The 25,350-nt window shown below is 57.5% G+C and overlaps 1 protein-coding gene across 3 annotated transcripts in view; it reads right to left on the bottom strand.

The window, feature by feature from the left end:
• LOC116937928 (P2X purinoceptor 4-like) overlaps nt 1-25,350 on the bottom strand; it is an 86,992-nt gene that overhangs the window by 15,753 nt on the left and 45,889 nt on the right. For all 3 annotated transcript variants that reach the window (XM_076056672.1, XM_076056671.1, XM_076056673.1), the window contains 3 exons: nt 9,585-9,656; nt 3,833-3,902; nt 1,678-1,777 (listed from right to left, as the gene is read on the bottom strand). In XM_076056672.1, coding sequence (XP_075912787.1) covers nt 1,678-1,777; nt 3,833-3,902; nt 9,585-9,656 — 242 coding nt within the window. The remainder of the gene's footprint in view (nt 1-1,677; nt 1,778-3,832; nt 3,903-9,584; nt 9,657-25,350) is intronic.

A 25,350-nucleotide genomic window follows, 5' to 3' on the forward strand; every position in this document is an offset into this window, starting at 1 on the left:
AGTGGTGGTGGTGAGTGGTGGTGAGTGGTGGTGAGTAGTGGTGAGTGGTGGTGGTGAGTGGTGGTGGTGAGTGGTGGTAAGTGGTGCTGAGTGGTGGTGGTGAGTGGTGAGTGGTGGTGAGTGGTGGTGGTGAGTGGTGCTGAGTGGTGGTGAGTGGTGAGTGGTGGTGAGTGGTGGTGGTGAGTGGTGGTGGTGGTGAGTGGTGGTGAGTGGTGGTGGTGAGTGGTGGTGAGTGGTGGTGGTGAGTGGTGGTGAGCGGTGGTGGTGAGTGGTGGTGAGTGGTGGTGGTGAGTGGTGGTGAGTGGTGGTGGTGAGTGGTGGTGGTGAGTGGTGGTGGTGAGTGGTGGTGGTGAGTGGTGGTGGTGAGTGGTAGTGAGTGGTGGTGCTGAGTGGTAGTGAGTGGTGGTGGTGAGTGGTGGTGAGTGGTGGTGGTGAGTGGTGGTGAGTGGTGGTGGTGAGTGGTGGTGAGTGTTGGTGAGTGGTGGTGGTGAGTGGTGGTGAGTGGTGGTGGTGAGTGGTGAGTGTTGGTGAGTGGTGAGTGTTGGTGAGTGGTGGTGGTGGTGAGTGGTGGTGAGTGTTGGTGAGTGGTGGTGAGTGGTGGTGGTGAGTGGTGGTGGTGAGTGGTGGTGAGTGTTGGTGAGTGGTGGTGGTGAGTGGTGAGTGTTGGTGAGTGTTGAGTGTTGGTGAGTGGTGAGTGTTGGTCGTGAGTGTTGGTGAGTGGTGGTGAGTGGTGGTGGTGAGTGGTGGTGGTGAGTGGTGGTGAGTGTTGGTGAGTGGTGGTGAGTGTTGGTGGTGAGTGGTGGTGGTGAGTGGTGAGTGGTGGTGAGTGGTGGTGGTGAGTGGTGCTGAGTGGTGGTGAGTGGTGAGTGGTGGTGAGTGGTGGTGGTGAGTGGTGGTGGTGGTGAGTGGTGGTGAGTGGTGGTGGTGAGTGGTGGTGAGTGGTGGTGGTGAGTGGTGGTGAGCGGTGGTGGTGAGTGGTGGTGAGTGGTGGTGGTGAGTGGTGGTGAGTGGTGGTGGTGAGTGGTGGTGGTGAGTGGTGGTGGTGAGTGGTGGTGGTGAGTGGTGGTGGTGAGTGGTAGTGAGTGGTGGTGCTGAGTGGTAGTGAGTGGTGGTGGTGAGTGGTGGTGAGTGGTGGTGGTGAGTGGTGGTGAGTGGTGGTGGTGAGTGGTGGTGAGTGTTGGTGAGTGGTGGTGGTGAGTGGTGGTGAGTGGTGGTGGTGAGTGGTGAGTGTTGGTGAGTGGTGAGTGTTGGTGAGTGGTGGTGGTGGTGAGTGGTGGTGAGTGTTGGTGAGTGGTGGTGAGTGGTGGTGGTGAGTGGTGGTGGTGAGTGGTGGTGAGTGTTGGTGAGTGGTGGTGGTGAGTGGTGAGTGTTGGTGAGTGTTGAGTGTTGGTGAGTGGTGAGTGTTGGTCGTGAGTGTTGGTGAGTGGTGGTGAGTGGTGGTGGTGAGTGGTGGTGGTGAGTGGTGGTGAGTGTTGGTGAGTGGTGGTGAGTGTTGGTGGTGAGTGGTGGTGGTGAGTGGTGAGTGGTGGTGAGTGTTGTTGAGTGGTGGAAGTGAGTGGTGAGTGTTGGTGAGTGGTGGTGGTGAGTGTTGGTGAGTGTTGGTGAGTGGTGAGTGTTGGTGGTGAGTGGTGAGTGTTGGTGGTGAGTGGTGGTGAGTGGTGGTGGTGAGCAACTAACGAGGGCACGTGGTCGCTGTGCTCCAGAGGGCACCAGGCCCTCACCTCACACGACTTGGAGGCCGCTCCCCCCGCTCGCACGCAGCTCCCCGTCAACAGCCCTGTGGTGAGCGCAGTGGTGAGTAGGCTGGTGAGTAAGGTGGTGAGCGCAGTGGTGAGTAGGCTGGTGAGTAGGGTGGTGAGTAGGGTGGTGAGTAGGGTGGTGAGTAGGCTGGTGAGTAGACTGGTGAGTAGGGTGGTGAGTAGGCTGGTGAGTAGGGTGGTGAGTAGGGTGGTGAGTAGGGTGGTGAGTAGGGTGGTGAGTAGGGTGGTGAGTAGGGTGGTGAGTAGGGTGGTGAGTAGGCTGGTGAGTAGGGTGGTGAGTAGGCTGGTGAGTAGGGTGGTGAGTAGGGTGGTGAGTAGGCTGGTGAGTAGGCTGGTGAGTAGGGTGGTGAGTAGGGTGGTGAGTAGGGTGGTGAGTAGGGTGGTGAGTAGGGTGGTGAGTAGGGTGGTGAGTAGGGTGGTGAGTAGGGTGGTGAGTAGGGTGGTGAGTAGACTGGTGAGTAGACTGGTGAGTAGACTGGTGAGTAGGCTGGTGAGTAGGCTGGTGAGTAGGGTGGTGAGTAGGGTGGTGAGTAGGGTGGTGAGTAGGGTGGTGAGTAGGGTGGTGAGTAGGGTGGTGAGTAGGGTGGTGAGTAGGGTGGTGAGTAGGCTGGTGAGTAGGGTGGTGAGTAGGCTGGTGAGTAGGGTGGTGAGTAGGGTGGTGAGTAGGGTGGTGAGTAGGGTGGTGAGTAGGGTGGTGAGTAGGGTGGTGAGTAGACTGGTGAGTAGACTGGTGAGTAAACTGGTGAGTAGGCTGGTGAGTAGGGTGGTGAGGGGGGAGTGTGGTGAGTAGACTGGTGAGTAGGGTGGTGAGTAAACTGGTGAGTAGGGTGGTGAGTAGGCTGGTGAGAAGGGTGGTGAGTAGACTGGTGAGTAGGCTGGTGAGTAGGGTGGTGAGTAGGGTGGTGAGTAGGGTGGTGAGTAGGCTGGTGAGTAGGCTGGTGAGTAAGCTGGTGAGTAGGCTGGTGAGTAGGCTGGTGAGTAGGGTGGTGAGTAGGCTGGTGAGTAGGCTGGTGAGTAGGCTGGTGAGTAGGCTGGTGAGTAAGCTGGTGAGTAGGGTGGTGAGTAGGGTGGTGAGTAGGCTGGTGAGTAGGGTGGTGAGTAGGGTGGTGAGTAGGGTGGTGAGTAGGGTGGTGAGTAGGGTGGTGAGTAGGCTGGTGAGTAGGGTGGTGAGTAGACTGGTGAGTAGGCTGGTGAGTAGGGTGGTGAGTAGGCTGGTGAGTAGGCTGGTGAGTAGGGTGGTGAGTAAACTGGTGAGTAGGCTGGTGAGAAGGCTGGTGAGTAGGGTGGTGAGTAGGCTGGTGAGTAGGCTGGTGAGTAGACTGGTGAGTAGGGTAGTGAGTAGGCTGGTGAGTAGGCTGGTGAGTAGGCTGGTGAGTAGGGTGGTGAGTAGACTGGTGAGTAGGGTGGTGAGTAGGCTGGTGAGTAGGCTGGTGAGTAGGGTGGTGAGTAAACTGGTGAGTAGGGTGGTGAGTAGACTGGTGAGTAGGGTGGTGAGTAGGGTAGTGAGTAAACTGGTGAGTAAACTGGTGAGGAGGGTAGTGAGTAAACTGGTGAGTAGGCTGGTGAGTAGGGTGGTGAGTAAACTGGTGAGTAAACTGGTGAGTAGGGTAGTGAGTAAACTGGTGAGTAAACTGGTGAGGAGGGTAGTGAGTAAACTGGTGAGTAGGCAGGTGAGTAGGGTGGTGAGTAAACTGGTGAGTAAACTGGTGAGTAGGGTAGTGAGTAAACTGGTGAGTAAACTGGTGAGTAGGGTAGTGAGTAAACTGGTGAGTAAACTGGTGAGTAGGGTAGTGAGTAAACTGGTGAGTAAACTGGTGAGTAGGGTAGTGAGTAAACTGGTGAAAAGGCTGGTGAGTAGGGTGGTGAGTAAACTGGTGAGTAGGGTGGTGAGTAGACTGGTGAGTAGGGTGGTGAGTAGGGTAGTGAGTAAACTGGTGAGTAGACTGGTGAGTAGTGTAGTGAGTAAACTGGTGAGTAGACTGGTGAGTAGGGTAGTGAGTAAACTGGTGAGTAGGCTGGTGAGTAGGGTGGTGAGTAAACTGGTGAGTAAACTGGTGAGGAGGCTGCTGTACCCTCTCCCTCCGAGTCCATGACGCCTCTTGTACAGTCGACGTCAGCCCGACAGGGGGCCACAGCAGGGCTCTGGGTAGACACTCACCAAGTCACTCACCAAGTCACTCACCAAGTCACTCACCAAGTCACTCATCAACTCACCAAGTCACTCATCAACTCACCAAGTCACTCACCAAGTCACTCACCAAGTCACTCACCAAGTCACTCACCAAGTCACTCATCAACTCACCAAGTCACTCACCAACTCACCAAGTCACTCACCAAGTCACTCACCAAGTCACTCACCAAGTCACTCACCAACTCACCAAGTCACTCACCAAGTCACTCACCAACTCACCAAGTCACTCACCAAGTCACTCACCAAGTCACTCACCAAGTCACTCACCAAGTCACTCATCAACTCACCAAGTCACTCACCAACTCACCAAGTCACTCACCAAGTCACTCACCAAGTCACTCATCAACTCACCAAGTCACTCACCAACTCACTCACCAAGTCACTCACCAAGTCACTCACCAAGTCACTCACCAACTCACCAAGTCACTCACCAAGTCACTCACCAAGTCACTCATCAACTCACCAAGTCACTCACCAAGTCACTCACCAAGTCACTCACCAAGTCACCAAGTCACTCACCAAGTCACTCACCAAGTCACTCACCAAGTCACTCACCAACTCACCAAGTCACTCACCAAGTCACTCACCAAGTCACTCACCAAGTCACTCACCAACTCACCAAGTCACTCACCAAGTCACTCACCAAGTCACTCACCAAGTCACCAAGTCACTCACCAAGTCACTCACCAAGTCACTCACCAAGTCACCAAGTCACTCACCAAGTCACTCACCAACTCACCAAGTCACTCACCAAGTCACTCACCAAGTCACTCACCAAGTCACTCACCAACTCACCAAGTCACTCACCAAGTCACTCACCAAGTCACTCACCAAGTCACTCACCAACTCACCAAGTCACTCACCAAGTCACTCACCAAGTCACTCACCAACTCACCAAGTCACTCACCAAGTCACTCACCAAGTCACTCACCAAGTCACCAAGTCACTCACCAAGTCACTCACCAACTCACCAAGTCACTCACCAACTCACCAAGTCACTCACCAAGTCACTCACCAGCTCACCAAGTCACTCACCAACTCACTCACTAACTCACTCACCCACTCACTCACCAACTCACTCACCTACTCACTAACCTACTCACTCACCTACTCACTCACCAACTCACCTACTTACTCACCAACTCACCAACTCACTCACCAACTCATCAAGTCACTCACCAAGTCACTCACCAACTCACCAAGTCACTCACCAAGTCACTCACCTACTCACTCACTAACTCACTCACCCACTCACTCACCAACTAACTCACCTACTCACTAACCTACTCACTCACCTACTCACTCACCAACTCACCTACTTACTCACCAACTCACCAACTCACTCACCAAGTCACTCACCAACTCACTCACCAACTCACTCACCTACTGACTCACGTACTCACTCACCTACTCTCTCACCAACTCACTCACCTACTCACTCACCAATTCACTCACCTACTCACTCACCAACTCACCAACTCGCTCACCTACTCACTCACCAACTCACTCACCAACTCACTAACCAACTCACTCACCAACTAACTCACCTACTCACTCACCTACTCACTCATCAACTCACTCACCTACTCACTCACTAACTCAATCACCTACTCACTCACCAACTCACTCACCTACTCACTCACCAACTCACTCACCTACTTACTCACCAACTCACTCACCAACTCACTCACCCACTCACTCACCTACTCACTCACAAGTCACTCACCAACTCACTCACCAACTCACTCACCTACTCACTCACCAATTCACTCACCTACTCACTCACCAACTCACCTACTCACTCACCAACTCACCAACTCGCTCACCTACTCACTCTCCAACTCACTCACCAACTCACTAACCAACTCACTCACCAACTAACTCACCTACTCACTCACCTACTCACTCATCAACTCACTCACCTACTCACTCACTAACTCAATCACCTACTCACTCACCAACTCACTCACCTACTCACTCACCAACTCACTCACCTACTTACTCACCAACTCACTCACCAACTCACTCACCCACTCACTCACCTACTCACTCACAAGTCACTCACCAACTCACTCACCAACTCACTCACCTACTCACTCACCAATTCACTCACCTACTCACTCACCAACTCACCAACTCACTCACCAACTAACTCACCTACTCACTCACCTACTCACTCACCAACTCACTCACCTACTCACTCACTAACTCAATCACCTACTCACTCACCAACTCACTCACATACTCACTCACCAACTGACTCACCAACTCATTCACCAACTCACTCACCTACTTACTCACCAACTCACTCACCCACTCACTCACCTACTCACTCACAAGTCACTCACCAACTCACTCACCAACTCACTCACCTACTCACTCACTTACTCATTCACCTACCCACTCACCAACTCACTCACCTACTCACTCACCAATTCACTCACCTACTTACTCACCAACTCACTCACCAACTCACTCACCAACTCACCCACCTACTCACTCGCCAACTCACTCGCCAACTCACTCACCAACTCACTCACCTACTCACTCACCAACTCACTCACCAACTCACTAACCAACTCACTCACCTACTCACTCACCAACTCACTCACCAACTCACTAACCAACTCACTCACCAACTCACTCACCTACTCACTCACCTACTCACTCACCAACTCACTCACCTACTCACTCACCAACTCACTCACCAACTCACTAACCAACTCACTCACCAACTAACTCACCTACTCACTCACCTACTCACTCACCAGCTCACTCACCTACACACTCACCAACTCACTCACCAACTCACTCACCCACTCACTCACCTACTCACTCACAAGTCACTCACCTACTCACTCACCAACTCACTCACCAACTCACTCACCTACTCACTCACTCACCTACTCACTCACCAACTCACTCACCTACTCACTCATCAATTCACTCACCTACTCACCAACTCACCAACTCACTCACCAACTCACTCACCTACTCACTCGCCAACTCACTCAACAATGCGCTCACCAACTCACCCACTCACCAACCCAAACACCCACTCACTCACCAGTTACTCACCAACTTACTCACCAACTCACTCACCCACATACTCACCAACTCATTCACTCACCCACGCACTTACCAACTCACCCACCCACACACTCACCAACTCACCATCTCACTCACCAACTCACTCACCAACTCACTCACTCACCAACTTACTCACCAACTCACTCATTCACCTACACACTCACCAACTCACCCACACACTCACCAATTCACCCACTCACTAGCTTACTCACCAACTCACTCACCCACACACTCACCAACTCATTCACTCACCCACACACTCACCAACTCACCCACTCACTCAACAACTCACTCACCCACACACTCACCAACTCATTCACTCACCCACGCACTTACCAACTCACCCACCCACACACTCACCAACTCACCCACTCACTCAACAACTCACTCACCAACTCACTCACCAACTCACTCACCAACTCACCAACTCACTCACCAACTCACCAACTCACCCACTCACTCAACAACTCACTCACCAACTCACTCACTCACTCACCAACTCACTCACCAACTCACACACTCACCAACTCACTCACCAACTCACTCAACAACTCACCAACTCACTCACCAACTCACTCAACAACTCACTCACCAACTCACTCAACAACAACCGCCATTCGCCACTAAGTGGCGGTGACGTCACCACGACGCTTGTGCCAGGCTATGTGCACCCTGAGGCCACGTGAAGTGTCGAACGCCCGCTGGCAGGAGGTCACGGGGCAGACCCAGGTGCCACGGGTCGACTGACTGAGATGACTGGCTGATGCACCACCTGTGCCCCCTACTGTGCCAATCTGCTCTGCTTTAGCCACCCGGCGCTCCGCTCGTTGTTGTGAGCGTCGCTCCTCCGCCCTCCGTTGTTGTTGGAGGGCGACTGCCTCCAACTGCCCAGTAGCATCCTTCACGAGCCTCCTCCACAAAGGCCGATCTTGACACCGCTGGTACCAGTCATCGGCAAGTCCACTCAGCTCCACGTCCTCCTGTACCACATCACTCCATCTCTTCTCTAGCCCGTGCCGCGCCCGCTTTGCCCCCTCAATCCGGCCGAACAAAAGCTGTTTCGGCATGCGGTGGCTGGGCATGCGGGCTACATGACCCAGCCATCGCAGCCTTGCCCGCCGGAGGAGCTCACCGATGGGACCTTGCCCAGATCTTTCAAGGATTTGTGAGCTCCTCACACAATCCAGTCTGGTTAAACCCAGGATGGATCGTAGGCAGGCCAGCCTAAATGTTTCTAACCGGCGAAGATGTTCCATTAGGGGGGTCCACGTTTCGCAAGCGTAGAGAAGGGAGGGAATGACGGTGGCCGAGAAGACCTGAAGCTTAGTGCGGAGCGACAGACCAGGTAGCTTCCACACAGCGTTACGTGGGATTCTGTAGCCGATGGCAGTGGGCCTGTCGCTTTTTCTCAACCATCCTGAACACCTCCTCTGTCAGCCAGGGTCCCTGGGGAGGTCTGGACCGCGTACCCAAAGCAGCCATTGCAGCTGCATGAGTCACAGTCCTAAACCTCGCCCATTTACCCTCGACATCAGGAGGAGTCGGGGACGATGCCAATCCCAGCCGCAAGCGATGATGAAATTCTCGCTTGCAACTTTCATCAGATAACTGAGACCAGGCCACTTTAGGTCGGAATGGGGTCCTGGGTGTACACCCACCACCGGAGTGGAAGAATGGCAGGCGCATCTTACAGATGACTAGTCGATGGTCAGAGGGCAGATCAGCTCCACGGTAGGTCCTGGTGTCAAGGACATGGGCCCGCATCCGCTGGTCCGTCACTATATAGTCCAGCAGATGTTCTTGCTTGGACCCGGCATGCATCCATGATGTTGTGTGGATGCGCCGATGCCGGAACAGCGTGTTGGTAATTACAAGCCCATGGGCTGCACAGAAATCTAGCAGCCTCCTACCGTTGTTATTGAGCTGATCTGGCCCATGCCCTCCAATCACTCCAGACCAGGTGCCAGTATCATGACCAACTCGGGCATTGAAGTCACCCAACATGATGACTCTATCCCGAGGGGCCACTTTAGCCAGCACCTGTGACAGGAGGTCATAGAAGGCATCTGACTCATCGGCTTTGCCTGCATCCCTCCACGGATGTTCATCTTCGGTGGGGGCATAAGTAACCACGACCACCATTCCTCGCCTCCGGTTGATGGGAAGGCGAGCCCAAAGTAGCCTGGGGCTTACAGCTTCCCACACCTCACCGCCACGCTCCCACGCCCCCTTCATTCTTTTGTTCAAAAGAAGAGCCACACCCTGTTGTTTGGCAGTCTGCTGCCCCGAGTAGAGGACTGTCCACCCCTCATGGTGGCAGGAGCCAGAGCCGGTCCACCGGACCTCCTGAATGCCGCATAGATCCAGGCGGTACCGGTCCAGCTCCCGACAGCGTTCGAACATTCCATGTGGCCACCCGTAGTGGCTTTTCATTGTTTCCCACTCACTCACCAACTCACCCACACACTCACCAACTCACCCACTCACTCAACAACTCACTCACCAACTCACTCACCAACTCACCAACTCACTCACCAACTCACCTGGGGGCAGGTGCCCTGCGTCTGGTTGGGAGTGAGTACGAAGTTGGTCATCACGAAGAAAGAATTCGGCTCCTGGGCGGGGAGGGGGGGGTGACGTTTACTGTCGACCTGGGCTGGGTACGTGGGTGAGTACCTGGCTGGGTACGTGGGTGAGTACCTGGCTGGGAACGTGGGTGAGTACCTGGCTGGGTACGTGGGTGAGTACCTGGCTGGGTACGTGGGTGAGTACCTGGGCTGGGTACGTGGGTGAGTACCTGGCTGGGTACGTGGGTGAGGACCTGGCTGGGTACGTGGGTGAGGACCTGGCTGGGTACGTGGGTGAGGACCTGGTTGGGTACGTGGGTGAGGACCTGGCTGGGTACGTGGGTGAGTACTTGGGCTGGGAACGTGGATGAGGACCTGGGCTGGGTACGTGGGTGAGTACCTGGCTGGGTACGTGGGTGAGGACCTGGCTGGGTACGTGGGTAAGTGCCTGGGCTGGGTACGTGGGTGAGTACCTGGGCTGGGTACGTGGGTGAGTACCTGGCTGGGTACGTGGGTGAGTACCTGGGCTGGGTACGTGGGTGAGGACCTGGGCTGGGTACGTGGGTGAGTACCTGGCTGGGTACGTGGGTGAGGACCTGGCTGGGTACGTGGGTGAGGACCTGGCTGGGTACGTGGGTGAGGACCTGGTTGGGTACGTGGGTGAGGACCTGGCTGGGTACGTGGGTGAGTACTTGGGCTGGGAACGTGGATGAGGACCTGGGCTGGGTACGTGGGTGAGTACCTGGCTGGGTACGTGGGTGAGGACCTGGCTGGGTACGTGGGTAAGTGCCTGGGCTGGGTACGTGGGTGAGTACCTGGCTGGGTACGTGGGTGAGTAACTGGCTGGGTACGTGGGTGAGGACCTGGCTGGGAACGTGGGTGAGGACCTGGCTGGGTACGTGGGTGAGTACCTGGCTGGGTACGTGGGTGAGGACCTGGCTGGGAACGTGGGTGAGGACCTGACTGGGTACGTGGGTGAGTACCTGGCTGGGTACGTGGGTGAGGACCTGGCTGGAAACGTGGGTGAGGTTCTGGGCTTGGTACGTGGGTGAGGACCTGGATGGGTACCTGGGTGAGTACCTGGCTGGATACGTGGGAGAGGTTCTGGGCTTGGTACGTGGGTGAGGACCTGGATGGGTACGTGGGTGAGTACCTGGCTGGGTACGTGGGTGAGTCCCTGGCTGGGTACGTGGGTGAGGACCTGGGATGGGTATGTGGGTGAGTGCCCGGGCTGGGTACGTGGGAGAGTACCTGGCTGGGTACGTGGGTGAGGACCTGGCTGGGTACGGGGGTGAGGACCTGGCTGGGTACGTGGGTGAGTACGTGGATGAGTACCTGGGCTGCGTACGTGGGTGAGTACCTGGCTGGGTACGTGGGTGAGTACCTGGCTGGGTAGGTGGGTGAGTACCTGGCTGGGTACGTGGGTGAGTACCTGGCTGGGTAGGTGGGTGAGTACCTGGCTGGGTACGTGGGTGAGGACCTGGCTGGGTACGGGGGTGAGGACCTGGCTGGGTACGTGGGTGAGTACGTGGGTGAGTACCTGGGCTGCGTACGTGGGTGAGTACCTGGCTGGGTACGTGGGTGAGTACCTGGCTGGGTAGGTGGGTGAGTACCTGGCTGGGTAGGTGGGTGAGTACCTGGCTGGGTAGGTGGGTGAGTACCTGGTTGGGTAGGTGGGTGAATACCTGGCTGGGTACGTGGGTGAATAACTCGCTGGGTATGTATGTGAGGACCTGGCTGGGTACGTGGGTGAGTTCCTGGCTGGGTAGGTGGGAGAGCACCTGGCTGGGTAGGTGGGTGAGCACCTGGCTGGGTAGGTGGGTGAGTACCTGGCTGGGTAGGTGGGTGAGGATCTGGGCTGGGTACGTGGGTGAGTAACTGGCTGGGTACGTGAGTGAGGATCTGGGCTTGGTACGTGGGTGAGTAACTGGCTGGGTACGTGGGTGAGTACCTGGCTGGGTACGTGGATGAGTACCTGGCTGGGTACGTGGGTGAGTACCTGGCTGGGTAGGTGGTTGAGTACCTGGCTGGCTACATGGATGAGTACCTGGCTGGGTACGTGGGTGAGTACCTGGCTGGGTAGGTGGGTGAGGACCTGGCTGAGTAGACGGGTGAGTACCTGGCTGCGTACGTAGGTGAGTACCTGGCTGGGTAGGTGGGTGAGTACCTGGCTGGGTACGTGGGTGAGGACCTGGCTGGGTAGGTGGGTGAGTACCTGACTGGGTACGTCGGTGAGTACCTGGCTGGGTACATGGGTGACTACCTGGCTGGGTAGGTGGGTGAGTACCTGGCTGGGTAGGTGGGTGAGTACCTGGCTGGGTACGTGGGTGAGTACCTGGCTGGGTACGTGGGTGAGTACCTGGCTGGGTAGGTGGGTGAGTACCTGTCTGGGTAGGTGAGTACCTGTCTGGGTACGTGGGTGAGGACCTGTCTGGGTAGGTGGGTGAGTACCTGGCTGGGTAGGTGAGTACCTGTCTGGGTACGTGGGTGAGTACCTAGCTGGGTAGGTGAGTACCTGTCTGGGTACGTGGGTGAGTACCTGGCTGGGTACATGGGTGAGTAACTGGCTGGGTACGTGAGTGTGTACCTGGCTGGGTAGGTGGGTGAGTACCTGGCTCGTAGGTGGGTGAGTAACTGGCTGGGTACGTGGGTGAGTACCTGGCTGGGTAGGTGGGTGATTACCTGGCTGGGTACGTGAGTACCTGTCTGTGTACATGGGTGAGTACCTGTCTGGGTACGTGGGTGAGTACCTGGCTGGGTACGTGGGTGAGTACCTGGTTGGGTAGCTGAGTACCTGTCTGGGTACGTGGGTGAGTAACTGGCTGGGTACGTGGGTGAGTACCTGGCTGGGTACATGGGTGAGTATCTGGCTGGGTAGGTGGTTGAGTACCTGGCTGGGTACATGGATGAGTACCTGGCTGGGTACGTAGGTGAGTACCTGGCTGGGTAGGCGGGTGAGGACCTGGCTGAGTAGGTGGGTGAGGACCTGGCTGAATAGGCAGGTGAGTACCTGGCTGGGTATGTGGGTGAGTACCTGGCTGGGTAGGTGGGTGAGTACCTGGCTGGGTACGTGGGTGAGGACCTGGCTGGGTAGGTGGGTGAGTACCTGGCTGGGTACATGGGTGAGTACCTGGCTGGGTAGGTGGGTGAGTACCTGGCTGGGTAGGTGGGTGAGTACCTGGCTGGGTACGTGGATGAGATCCTGGCTGGGTACGTGGGTGACTACCTGGCTGGGTAGGTGGGTGAGTACCTGTCTGGGTAGGTGAGTACCTGTCTGGGTACGTGGGTGAGGACCTGGCTGGGTAGGTGGGTGAGTACCTGGCTGGGTAGGTGAATACCTGTCTGGGTACGCGGGTGAGTACCTGGCTTGGTAGGTGAGTACCTGTCTGGGTACGTGGGTGAGTACCTGGCTGGGTACATGGGTGAGTAACTGCCTGGGTACGTGAGTGAGTACCTGGCTTGGTACGTGGTTGAGTACCTGGCTGGGTAGGTGGGTGAGGAACTGGCTGGGTACGTGGGTGAGTACCTGGCTGGGTAGGTGGGTGATTACCTGGCTGGGTACCTGGGTGAGTACCTGGCTGGGTACGTGAGTACCTGTCTGTGTACGTGGGTGAGTACATGTCTGGGTACGTGGGTGAGTACCTGGCTGGGTACGTGGGTGAGTACCTGGCTGAGTAGGTGAGTACTTGTCGGGGTACGTCGGTGAGTACCTGGTTGGGTACGTGGGTACCTGTCTGTGTACGTGGGTGAGTACCTGGTTGGGTACGTGGGTGAGTAACTGGCTGGGTACATGGGTGAGTACCTGGCTGGGTAGGTGGTTGAGTACCTGGCTGGGTAGGTGGGTGAGTATCTGGCTGGGTACGTGGGTGAGTACCTGGCTGGGTACGTGGGTGAGTACCTGGCTGGGTAGGTGGGTGAGTACCTGTCTGGGTAGGTGAGTACTTGTCTGGGTACGTGGGTGAGGACCTGGCTGGGTAGGTGGGTGAGTACCTGGCTGGGTACGTGAGTACCTGTCTGGGTACGTGGGTGAGTACCTGGCTGGGTACATGGGTGAGTAACTGGCTGGGTACGTGAGTGAGTACCTGGCTGGGAACGTGGGTGATTACCTGGCTGGGTAGGTGGGTGAGTAACTGGCTAGGTACGTGGGTGAGTACCTGGCTGGGTAGGTGGGTGATTACCTGGCTGGGTACGTGGGTGAGTACCTGGCTGGGTACGTGAGTACCTGTCTCTGTACGTGGGTAGGTACCTGGCTGGGTACGTGGGTGAGTAACTGGCTGGGTACGTGGGTGAGTAACTGGCTGGGTACGTGGGTGAGTACCTGGCTGGGTACGTGGGTGAGTACCTGGATGGGTACGTGGGTGAGTACCTGGCTGGGTACATGGGTGAGTACCTGGCTGGGTAGGTGTTTGAGTACCTGGCTGGGTAGGTGGTTGAGTACCTGGCTGGGTACATGGATGAGTACCTGGCTGGGTAGGTGGGTGAGTACCTGGCTGGGTAGGTGGGTGAGTACCTGGCTAGGTACGTGGGTGAGTACCTGGCTGGGTACGTGGATGAGTACCTGGCTGGGTAGGTGGGTGAGTACCTGTCTGGGTAGGTGAGTACCTGTCTGGGTACGTGGGTGAGGACCTGGCTGGCTAGGTGAGTGAGTACCTGGCTGGGTAGGTGAGTACCTGTCTGGGTACGTGGGTGAGTACCTGGCTTGGTAGGTGAATACCTGTCTGGGTACGTGGGTGAGTACCTGGCTGGGTACATGGGTGCGTAACTGCCTGGGTACGTGAGTGAGTACCTGGCTGGGTACGTGGGTGAGGACCTGGCTGGGTACGTGGGTGAGGACCTGGCTGGGTACGTGGGTGAGGACCTGGTTGGGTACGTGGGTGAGGACCTGGCTGGGTACGTGGGTGAGTACTTGGGCTGGGAACGTGGATGAGGACCTGGGCTGGGCACGTAGGCGAGTACCTGGCTGGGTACGTGGGTGAGTACCTGGCTGGGTACGTGGATGAGTACCTGGATGGGTAGGTGGGTGAGTACCTGGCTGGGTACATGGGTGAGTACCTGGCTGGGTAGGTGGTTGAGTACCTGGCTGGGTACATGGATGAGTACCTGGCTGGGTAGGTGGGTGAGTACCTGGCTGGGTAGGTGGGTGAGGACCTGGCTGAGTAGTCGCGTGAGGACCTGGCTGAGTACGCGGGTGAGTACCTGGCTGGGTACGTGGGTGAGGACCTGGCTAGGTAGGTGGGTGAGTACCTGGCTGGGTACATGGGTGAATACCTGGCTGGGTAGGTGGGTGAGTACCTGGCTGGGTAGGTGGGTGAGTACCTGGCTAGGTACGTGGGTGAGTACCTGGCTGGGTACGTGGGTGAGTACCTGGCTGAGTAGGTGGGTGAGTACCTATCTGGGTAGGTGAGTAAGTGTCTGGGTACATGGGTGAGGACCTGGCTGGCTAGGTGAGTGAGTACCTGGCTGGGTAGGTGAGTACCTGTCTGGGTACGTGGGTGAGTACCTGGCTTGGTAGGTGAATACCTGTCTGGGTACGTGGGTGAGTACCTGGCTGGGTACATGGGTGCGTAACTGCCTGGGTACGTGAGTGAGTACCTGGCTGGGTACGTGGGTGAGTACCTGGCTGGGTACGTGGGTGAGTACCTGGCTGGGTACATGGGTGAGTACCTGGCTGAGTAGGTGGTTGAGTACCTGTCTGGGTACGTGGGTGAGTATCTGGCTGGGTACATGGATGAGTAACTGCGTGGGTACGTGAGTACATGGCTGGGTACGTGGGTGAGTACCTGGCTGGGTAGGTGGGTGAGTAACTGGCTGGGTACGTCGGTGAGTACCTGGCTGGGTAGGTGGGTGATTACCTGGCTGGGTACGTGGGTGAGTAAATGGCTGGGTACGTGGGTGAGTACCTGGCTGGGTACGTGAGTACCTGTCTGTGTACGTGGGTGAGTACCTGTCTGGGTACGTGGGTGAATACCTGGCTGGGTACGTGGGTGAGTACCTGGCTCGGTAGGTGAGTACCTGTCTGGGTACGTGGGTGAGTACCTGGCTGTGTACGTGGGTGAGTACCTGGCTGGGTATGTGGGTGAGTACCTGGCTGGGTACGTGGATGAGTACCTGGCTGGGTAGGTGGTTGAGTACCTGGCTGGGTAGGTGGGTACCTGGCTGGGTAGGTGGGTGAGTACCTGGTTGGGTAGGTGGGTGAATACCTGGCTGGGTACGTGGGTGAATAACTCGCTGGGTATGCATGTGAGGACCTGGCTGGGTACGTGGGTGAGTTCCTGGCTGGGTAGGTGGAAGAGCACCTGGCTGGGTAGGTGGGTGAGCACCTGGCTTGGTAGGTGGGTGAGTACCTGGCTGGGTAGGTGGGTGAGTACCTGGCTGGGTAGGTGGGTGAGGATCTGGGCTGGGTACGTGGGTGAGTAACTGGCTGGGTACGTGAGTGAGGATCTGGGCTTGGTACATGGGTGAGTAACTGGCTGGGTACGTGGGTGAGTACCTGGCTGGGTACGTGGATGAGTACCTGGCTGGGTACGTGGGTGAGTACCTGGCTGGGTAGGTGGGTGAGTACCTGGCTGGGTACATGGGCGAGTACCTGGCTGGGTAGGTGGATGAGTACCTGGCTGGGTACATGGATGAGTACCTGGCTGGGTACGTGGGTGAGTACCTGGCTGGGTAGGTGGGTGAGGACCTGGCTGAGTAGGCGGGTGAGTACCTGGCTGGGTACGTAGGTGAGTACCTGGCTGGGTAGGTGGGTGAGTACCTGGCTGGGTACGTGGGTGAGGACCTGGCTGGGTAGGTGGGTGAGTACCTGGCTGGGTACGTGGGTGAGTATCTGGCTGGGTACGTGGGTGAACACCTGGCTGGGTAGGTGGGTGAGTAACTGGCTGGATACATGGGTGAGTACCTGGCTGGGTAGGTGGGTGAGTACCTGGTTGGGTAGGTGGGTGAGTACCTGGCTGGGTACGTGGGTGAGTACCTGGCTGGGTACGTGGGTGAGTACCTGGCTGGGTAGGTGAGTACCTGTCTGGGTACGTGGGTGAGGACCTGGCTGGGTAGGTGGGTGAGTACCTGGCTGGGTAGGTGAGTACCTGTCTGGGTACGTGGGTGAGTACCTGGCTGGGTAGGTGAGTACCTGTCTGGGTACGTGGGTGAGTACCTGGCTGGGTACATGGGTGAGTAACTGGCTGGGTACGTGAGTGAGTACCTGGCTGGGTAGGTGGGTGAGTACCTGGCTGGGTAGGTGGGTGAGTAACTGGCTGGGTACGTGGGTGAGTACCTGGCTGGGTAGGTGGGTGATTACCTGGCTGGGTACGTGGGTGAGTAGCTGGCTGGGTACGTGAGTACCTGTCTGTGTACATGGGTGAGAACTGTCTGGGTACGTGGGTGAGTACCTGGCTGGGTACGTGGGTGAGTACCTGGTTGGGTAGGTGAGTAGCTGTCTGGGTACGTGGGTGAGTAACTGGCTGGGTACGTGGGTGAGTACCTGGCTGGGTACATGGGTGAGTACCTGGCTGGGTAGGTGGTTGAGTACCTGGCTGGGTAGGTGGGTGAGTATCTGGCTGGGTACGTGGGTGAGTACCTGGCTGGGTACGTGGGTGAGTACCTGGCTGGGTAGGTGGGTGAGTACCTGTCTGGGTAGGTGAGTACCTGTCTGGGTACGTGGGTGAGGACGTGGGTGAGGACCTGGCTGGGTAGGTGGGTGAGTACCTGGCTGGGTACATGAGTACCTGTCTGGGTACGTGGGTGAGTACCTGGCTTGGTAGGTGAGTACCTGTCTGGGTACGTGAGTGAGTACCTGGCTGGGTACATGGGTGAGTAACTGGCTGGGTACATGAGTGAGTACCTGGCTGGGTACATGAGTGAGTACCTGGCTGGGTAGGTGGGTGAGTAACTGGCTAGGTAAGTGGGTGAGTACCTGGCTGGGTAGGTGGGTGATTACCTGGCTGGGTACGTGGGTGAGTACCTGGCTGGGTACGTGAGTACCTGTCTGTGTACGTGGGTGAGTACCTGTCTGGGTACGTGGCTGAGTACCTGGCTGTGTAGGTGAGTACCTGTCTGGGTACGTGGGTGAGTACCTGGTTGGGTACGTGAGTACCTGTCTGTGTACGTGGGTGAGTACCTGGCTGGGTACGTGGGTGAGTAACTGGCTGGGTATGCGGGTGAGTACCTGGCTGGGTACGTGGGTGAGTACCTGGCTGGGTACGTGGGTGAGTACCTGGCTGGGTAGGTGAGTGAGTACCTGGCTGGGTAGGTGGGTGAGGACCTGGCTGAGTAGTCGTGTGAGGACCTGGCTGAGTAGGCGGGTGAGTACCTGGCTGGGTACGTGGGTGAGGACCTGGCTGGGTAGGTGGGTGAGTACCTGGCTGGGTACATGGGTGAATACCTGGCTGGGTAGGTGGGTGAGTACCTGGCTGGGTAGGTGGGTGAGTACCTGGCTGGGTACGTGGGTGAGTACCTGGCTGGGTACGTGGGTGAGTACATGGCTGGGTAGGTGGGTGAATACCTGTCTGGGTAGGTGAGTACCTGTCTCGTTACGTGGGTGAGGACCTGGCTGGGTAGGTGAGTGAGTACCTGGCTGGGTAGGTGAGTACCTGTCTGGGTAGGTGGGTGAGTACCTGGCTTGGTAGATGAATACCTGTCTGGGTACGTGGGTGAGTACCTGGCTGGGTACATGGGTGCGTAACCGCCTGGGTACGTGAGTGAGTACCTGGCTGGGTACGTGGGTGAGTACCTGGCTGGGTACGTGGGTGAGTAACTGGCTGGGTACATGGGTGAGTACCTGGCTGAGTAGGTGGTTGAGTACCTGTCTGGGTACGTGGGTGAGTACCTGGCTGGGTACATGGATGAGTAACTGCCTGGGTACGTGAGTACCTGGCTGGGTACGTGGGTGAGTACCTGGCTGGGTACGTCGGTGAGTACCTGGCTGGGTAGTTGGGTGATTACCTGGCTGGGTACGTGGGTGAGTAGCTGGCTGGGTACGTGAGTACCTGTCTGTGTACATGGGTGAGAACTGTCTGGGTACGTGGGTGAGTACCTGGCTGGGTACGTGGGTGAGTACCTGGTTGGGTAGGTGAGTAGATGTAGGGTGAGTACCTGGCTGGGTACATGGGTGAGTAACTGGCTGGGTACATGAGTGAGTACCTGGCTGGGTACATGAGTGAGTACCTGGCTGGGTAGGTGGGTGAGTAACTGGCTAGGTAAGTGGGTGAGTACCTGGCTGGGTAGGTGGGTGATTACCTGGCTGGGTACGTGGGTGAGTACCTGGCTGGGTACGTGAGTACCTGTCTGTGTACGTGGGTGAGTACCTGTCTGGGTAGGTGGGTGAGTACCTGGCTTGGTAGATGAATACCTGTCTGGGTACGTGGGTGAGTACCTGGCTGGGTACATGGGTGCGTAACCGCCTGGGTACGTGAGTGAGTACCTGGCTGGGTAGGTGAGTACCTGTCTGGGTACGTGGGTGAGTACCTGGCTGGGTAGGTGAGTACCTGTCTGGGTACGTGGGTGAGTACCTGGCTGGGTACATGGGTGAGTAACTGGCTGGGTACGTGAGTGAGTACCTGGCTGGGTAGGTGGGTGAGTACCTGGCTGGGTAGGTGGGTGAGTAACTGGCTGGGTACGTGGGTGAGTACCTGGCTGGGTAGGTGGGTGATTACCTGGCTGGGTACGTGGGTGAGTAGCTGGCTGGGTACGTGGGTACCTGTCTGTGTACATGGGTGAGAACTGTCTGGGTACGTGGGTGAGTACCTGGCTGGGTACGTGGGTGAGTACCTGGTTGGGTAGGTGAGTAGCTGTCTGGGTACGTGGGTGAGTAACTGGCTGGGTACGTGGGTGAGTACCTGGCTGGGTACATGGGTGAGTACCTGGCTGGGTAGGTGGTTGAGTACCTGGCTGGGTAGGTGGGTGAGTATCTGGCTGGGTACGTGGGTGAGTACCTGGCTGGGTACGTGGGTGAGTACCTGGCTGGGTAGGTGGGTGAGTACCTGTCTGGGTAGGTGAGCACCTGTCTGGGTACGTGGGTGAGGACGTGGGTGAGGACCTGGCTGGGTAGGTGGGTGAGTACCTGGCTGGGTACGTGAGTACCTGTCTGGGTACGTGGGTGAGTACCTGGCTTGGTAGGTGAGTACCTGTCTGGGTACGTGAGTGAGTACCTGGCTGGGTACATGGGTGAGTAACTGGCTGGGTACATGAGTGAGTACCTGGCTGGGTACATGAGTGAGTACCTGGCTGGGTAGGTGGGTGAGTAACTGGCTAGGTAAGTGGGTGAGTACCTGGCTGGGTAGGTGGGTGATTACCTGGCTGGGTACGTGGGTGAGTACCTGGCTGGGTACGTGAGTACCTGTCTGTGTACGTGGGTGAGTACCTGTCTGGGTACGTGGCTGAGTACCTGGCTGTGTAGGTGAGTACCTGTCTGGGTACGTGGGTGAGTACCTGGTTGGGTACGTGAGTACCTGTCTGTGTACGTGGGTGAGTACCTGGCTGGGTACGTGGGTGAGTAACTGGCTGGGTATGCGGGTGAGTACCTGGCTGGGTACGTGGGTGAGTACCTGGCTGGGTACGTGGGTGAGTACCTGGCTGGGTAGGTGAGTGAGTACCTGGCTGGGTAGGTGGGTGAGTAACTGGCTAGGTAAGTGGGTGAGTACCTGGCTGGGTAGGTGGGTGATTACCTGGCTGGGTACGTGGGTGAGTACCTGGCTGGGTACGTGAGTACCTGTCTGTGTACGTGGGTGAGTACCTGTCTGGGTACGTGGCTGAGTACCTGGCTGTGTAGGTGAGTACCTGTCTGGGTACGTGGGTGAGTACCTGGTTGGGTACGTGAGTACCTGTCTGTGTACGTGGGTGAGTACCTGGCTGGGTACGTGGGTGAGTAACTGGCTGGGTATGCGGGTGAGTACCTGGCTGGGTACGTGTGTGAGTACCTGGCTGGGTACGTGGGTGAGTACCTGGCTGGGTAGGTGAGTGAGTACCTGGCTGGGTAGGTGGGTGAGGACCTGGCTGGGTACATGGGTGAGTACCTGGCTGGGTAGGTGGTTGAGTACCTGGCTGGGTAGGTGGGTGAGTATCTGGCTGGGTACGTGGGTGAGTACCTGGCTGGGTACGTGGGTGAGTACCTGGCTGGGTAGGTGGGTGAGTACCTGTCTGGGTAGGTGAGTACTTGTCTGGGTACGTGGGTGAGGACCTGGCTGGGTAGGTGGGTGAGTACCTGGCTGGGTACGTGAGTACCTGTCTGGGTACGTGGGTGAGTACCTGGCTTGGTAGGTGAGTACCTGTCTGGGTACGTGAGAGAGTACCTGGCTGGGTACATGGGTGAGTAACTGGCTGGGTACGTGAGTGAGTACCTGGCTGGGAACGTGGGTGATTACCTGGCTGGGTAGGTGGGTGAGTAACTAGCTAGGTACGTGGGTGAGTACCTGGCTGGGTAGGTGGGTGATTACCTGGCTGGGTACGTGGGTGAGTACCTGGCTGGGTACGTGAGTACCTGTCTCTGTACGTGGGTAGGTACCTGGCTGGGTACGTGGGTGAGTAACTGGCTGGGTACGTGGGTGAGTAACTGGCTGGGTACGTGGGTGAGTACCTGGCTGGGTACGTGGGTGAGTACCTGGATGGGTACGTGGGTGAGTACCTGGCTGGGTACATGGGTGAGTACCTGGCTGGGTAGGTGTTTGAGTACCTGGCTGGGTAGGTGGTTGAGTACCTGGCTGGGTACATGGATGAGTACCTGGCTGGGTAGGTGGGTGAGTACCTGGCTGGGTAGGTGGGTGAGTACCTGGCTAGGTACGTGGGTGAGTACCTGGCTGGGTACGTGGATGAGTACCTGGCTGGGTAGGTGGGTGAGTACCTGTCTGGGTAGGTGAGTACCTGTCTGGGTACGTGGGTGAGGACCTGGCTGGCTAGGTGAGTGAGTACCTGGCTGGGTAGGTGAGTACCTGTCTGGGTACGTGGGTGAGTACCTGGCTTGGTAGGTGAATACCTGTCTGGGTACGTGGGTGAGTACCTGGCTGGGTACATGGGTGCGTAACTGCCTGGGTACGTGAGTGAGTACCTGGCTGGGTACGTAGGTGAGGACCTGGCTGGGTACGTGGGTGAGGACCTGGCTGGGTACGTGGGTGAGGACCTGGTTGGGTACGTGGGTGAGGACCTGGCTGGGTACGTGGGTGAGTACTTGGGCTGGGAAGGTGGATGAGGACCTGGGCTGGGCACGTAGGTGAGTACCTGGCTGGGTACGTGGGTGAGTACCTGGCTGGGTACGTGGATGAGTACCTGGATGGGTAGGTGGGTGAGTACCTGGCTGGGTACATGGGTGAGTACCTGGCTGGGTAGGTGGTTGAGTACCTGGCTGGGTACATGGATGAGTACCTGGCTGGGTAGGTGGGTGAGTACCTGGCTGGGTAGGTGGGTGAGGACCTGGCTGAGTAGTCGCGTGAGGACCTGGCTGAGTACGCGGGTGAGTACCTGGCTGGGTACGTGGGTGAGGACCTGGCTAGGTAGGTGGGTGAGTACCTGGCTGGGTACATGGGTGAATACCTGGCTGGGTAGGTGGGTGAGTACCTGGCTGGGTAGGTGGGTGAGTACCTGGCTAGGTACGTGGGTGAGTACCTGGCTGGGTACGTGGGTGAGTACCTGGCTGAGTAGGTGGGTGAGTACCTATCTGGGTAGGTGAGTAAGTGTCTGGGTACATGGGTGAGGACCTGGCTGGCTAGGTGAGTGAGTACCTGGCTGGGTAGGTGAGTACCTGTCTGGGTACGTGGGTGAGTACCTGGCTTGGTAGGTGAATACCTGTCTGGGTACGTGGGTGAGTACCTGGCTGGGTACATGGGTGCGTAACTGCCTGGGTACGTGAGTGAGTACCTGGCTGGGTACGTGGGTGAGTACCTGGCTGGGTACGTGGGTGAGTACCTGGCTGGGTACATGGGTGAGTACCTGGCTGAGTAGGTGGTTGAGTACCTGTCTGGGTACGTGGGTGAGTATCTGGCTGGGTACATGGATGAGTAACTGCGTGGGTACGTGAGTACATGGCTGGGTACGTGGGTGAGTACCTGGCTGGGTAGGTGGGTGAGTAACTGGCTGGGTACGTCGGTGAGTACCTGGCTGGGTAGGTGGGTGATTACCTGGCTGGGTACGTGGGTGAGTAAATGGCTGGGTACGTGGGTGAGTACCTGGCTGGGTACGTGAGTACCTGTCTGTGTACGTGGGTGAGTACCTGTCTGGGTACGTGGGTGAATACCTGGCTGGGTACGTGGGTGAGTACCTGGCTCGGTAGGTGAGTACCTGTCTGGGTACGTGGGTGAGTACCTGGCTGTGTACGTGGGTGAGTACCTGGCTGGGTATGTGGGTGAGTACCTGGCTGGGTACGTGGATGAGTACCTGGCTGGGTAGGTGGTTGAGTACCTGGCTGGGTAGGTGGGTACCTGGCTGGGTAGGTGGGTGAGTACCTGGTTGGGTAGGTGGGTGAATACCTGGCTGGGTACGTGGGTGAATAACTCGCTGGGTATGCATGTGAGGACCTGGCTGGGTACGTGGGTGAGTTCCTGGCTGGGTAGGTGGAAGAGCACCTGGCTGGGTAGGTGGGTGAGCACCTGGCTTGGTAGGTGGGTGAGTACCTGGCTGGGTAGGTGGGTGAGTACCTGGCTGGGTAGGTGGGTGAGGATCTGGGCTGGGTACGTGGGTGAGTAACTGGCTGGGTACGTGAGTGAGGATCTGGGCTTGGTACATGGGTGAGTAACTGGCTGGGTACGTGGGTGAGTACCTGGCTGGGTACGTGGATGAGTACCTGGCTGGGTACGTGGGTGAGTACCTGGCTGGGTAGGTGGGTGAGTACCTGGCTGGGTACATGGGCGAGTACCTGGCTGGGTAGGTGGATTAGTACCTGGCTGGGTACATGGATGAGTACCTGGCTGGGTACGTGGGTGAGTACCTGGCTGGGTAGGTGGGTGAGGACCTGGCTGAGTAGGCGGGTGAGTACCTGGCTGGGTACGTAGGTGAGTACCTGGCTGGGTAGGTGGGTGAGTACCTGGCTGGGTACGTGGGTGAGGACCTGGCTGGGTAGGTGGGTGAGTACCTGGCTGGGTACGTGGGTGAGTATCTGGCTGGGTACGTGGGTGAACACCTGGCTGGGTAGGTGGGTGAGTAACTGGCTGGATACATGGGTGAGTACCTGGCTGGGTAGGTGGGTGAGTACCTGGTTGGGTAGGTGGGTGAGTACCTGGCTGGGTACGTGGGTGAGTACCTGGCTGGGTACGTGGGTGAGTACCTGGCTGGGTAGGTGAGTACCTGTCTGGGTACGTGGGTGAGGACCTGGCTGGGTAGGTGGGTGAGTACCTGGCTGGGTAGGTGAGTACCTGTCTGGGTACGTGGGTGAGTACCTGGCTGGGTAGGTGAGTACCTGTCTGGGTACGTGGGTGAGTACCTGGCTGGGTACATGGGTGAGTAACTGGCTGGGTACGTGAGTGAGTACCTGGCTGGGTAGGTGGGTGAGTACCTGGCTGGGTAGGTGGGTGAGTAACTGGCTGGGTACGTGGGTGAGTACCTGGCTGGGTAGGTGGGTGATTACCTGGCTGGGTACGTGGGTGAGTAGCTGGCTGGGTACGTGAGTACCTGTCTGTGTACATGGGTGAGAACTGTCTGGGTACGTGGGTGAGTACCTGGCTGGGTACGTGGGTGAGTACCTGGTTGGGTAGGTGAGTAGCTGTCTGGGTACGTGGGTGAGTAACTGGCTGGGTACGTGGGTGAGTACCTGGCTGGGTACATGGGTGAGTACCTGGCTGGGTAGGTGGTTGAGTACCTGGCTGGGTAGGTGGGTGAGTATCTGGCTGGGTACGTGGGTGAGTACCTGGCTGGGTACGTGGGTGAGTACCTGGCTGGGTAGGTGGGTGAGTACCTGTCTGGGTAGGTGAGTACCTGTCTGGGTACGTGGGTGAGGACATGGGTGAGGACCTGGCTGGGTAGGTGGGTGAGTACCTGGCTGGGTACGTGAGTACCTGTCTGGGTACGTGGGTGAGTACCTGGCTTGGTAGGTGAGTACCTGTCTGGGTACGTGAGTGAGTACCTGGCTGGGTACATGGGTGAGTAACTGGCTGGGTACATGAGTGAGTACCTGGCTGGGTACATGAGTGAGTACCTGGCTGGGTAGGTGGGTGAGTAACTGGCTAGGTAAGTGGGTGAGTACCTGGCTGGGTAGGTGGGTGATTACCTGGCTGGGTACGTGGGTGAGTACCTGGCTGGGTACGTGAGTACCTGTCTGTGTACGTGGGTGAGTACCTGTCTGGGTACGTGGCTGAGTACCTGGCTGTGTAGGTGAGTACCTGTCTGGGTACGTGGGTGAGTACCTGGTTGGGTACGTGAGTACCTGTCTGTGTACGTGGGTGAGTACCTGGCTGGGTACGTGGGTGAGTAACTGGCTGGGTATGCGGGTGAGTACCTGGCTGGGTACGTGGGTGAGTACCTGGCTGGGTACGTGGGTGAGTACCTGGCTGGGTAGGTGAGTGAGTACCTGGCTGGGTAGGTGGGTGAGGACCTGGCTGAGTAGTCGTGTGAGGACCTGGCTGAGTAGGCGGGTGAGTACCTGGCTGGGTACGTGGGTGAGGACCTGGCTGGGTAGGTGGGTGAGTACCTGGCTGGGTACATGGGTGAATACCTGGCTGGGTAGGTGGGTGAGTACCTGGCTGGGTAGGTGGGTGAGTACCTGGCTGGGTACGTGGGTGAGTACCTGGCTGGGTACGTGGGTGAGTACATGGCTGGGTAGGTGGGTGAA

The sequence above is a fragment of the Petromyzon marinus genome, chromosome 77 (assembly GCF_048934315.1).
Source record: "Petromyzon marinus isolate PM22_M1 ecotype Great Lakes invasive population chromosome 77, UKy_Petmar_22M1.pri1.0, whole genome shotgun sequence".
In the NCBI taxonomy this organism is placed as follows: domain Eukaryota; kingdom Metazoa; phylum Chordata; class Hyperoartia; order Petromyzontiformes; family Petromyzontidae; genus Petromyzon; species Petromyzon marinus.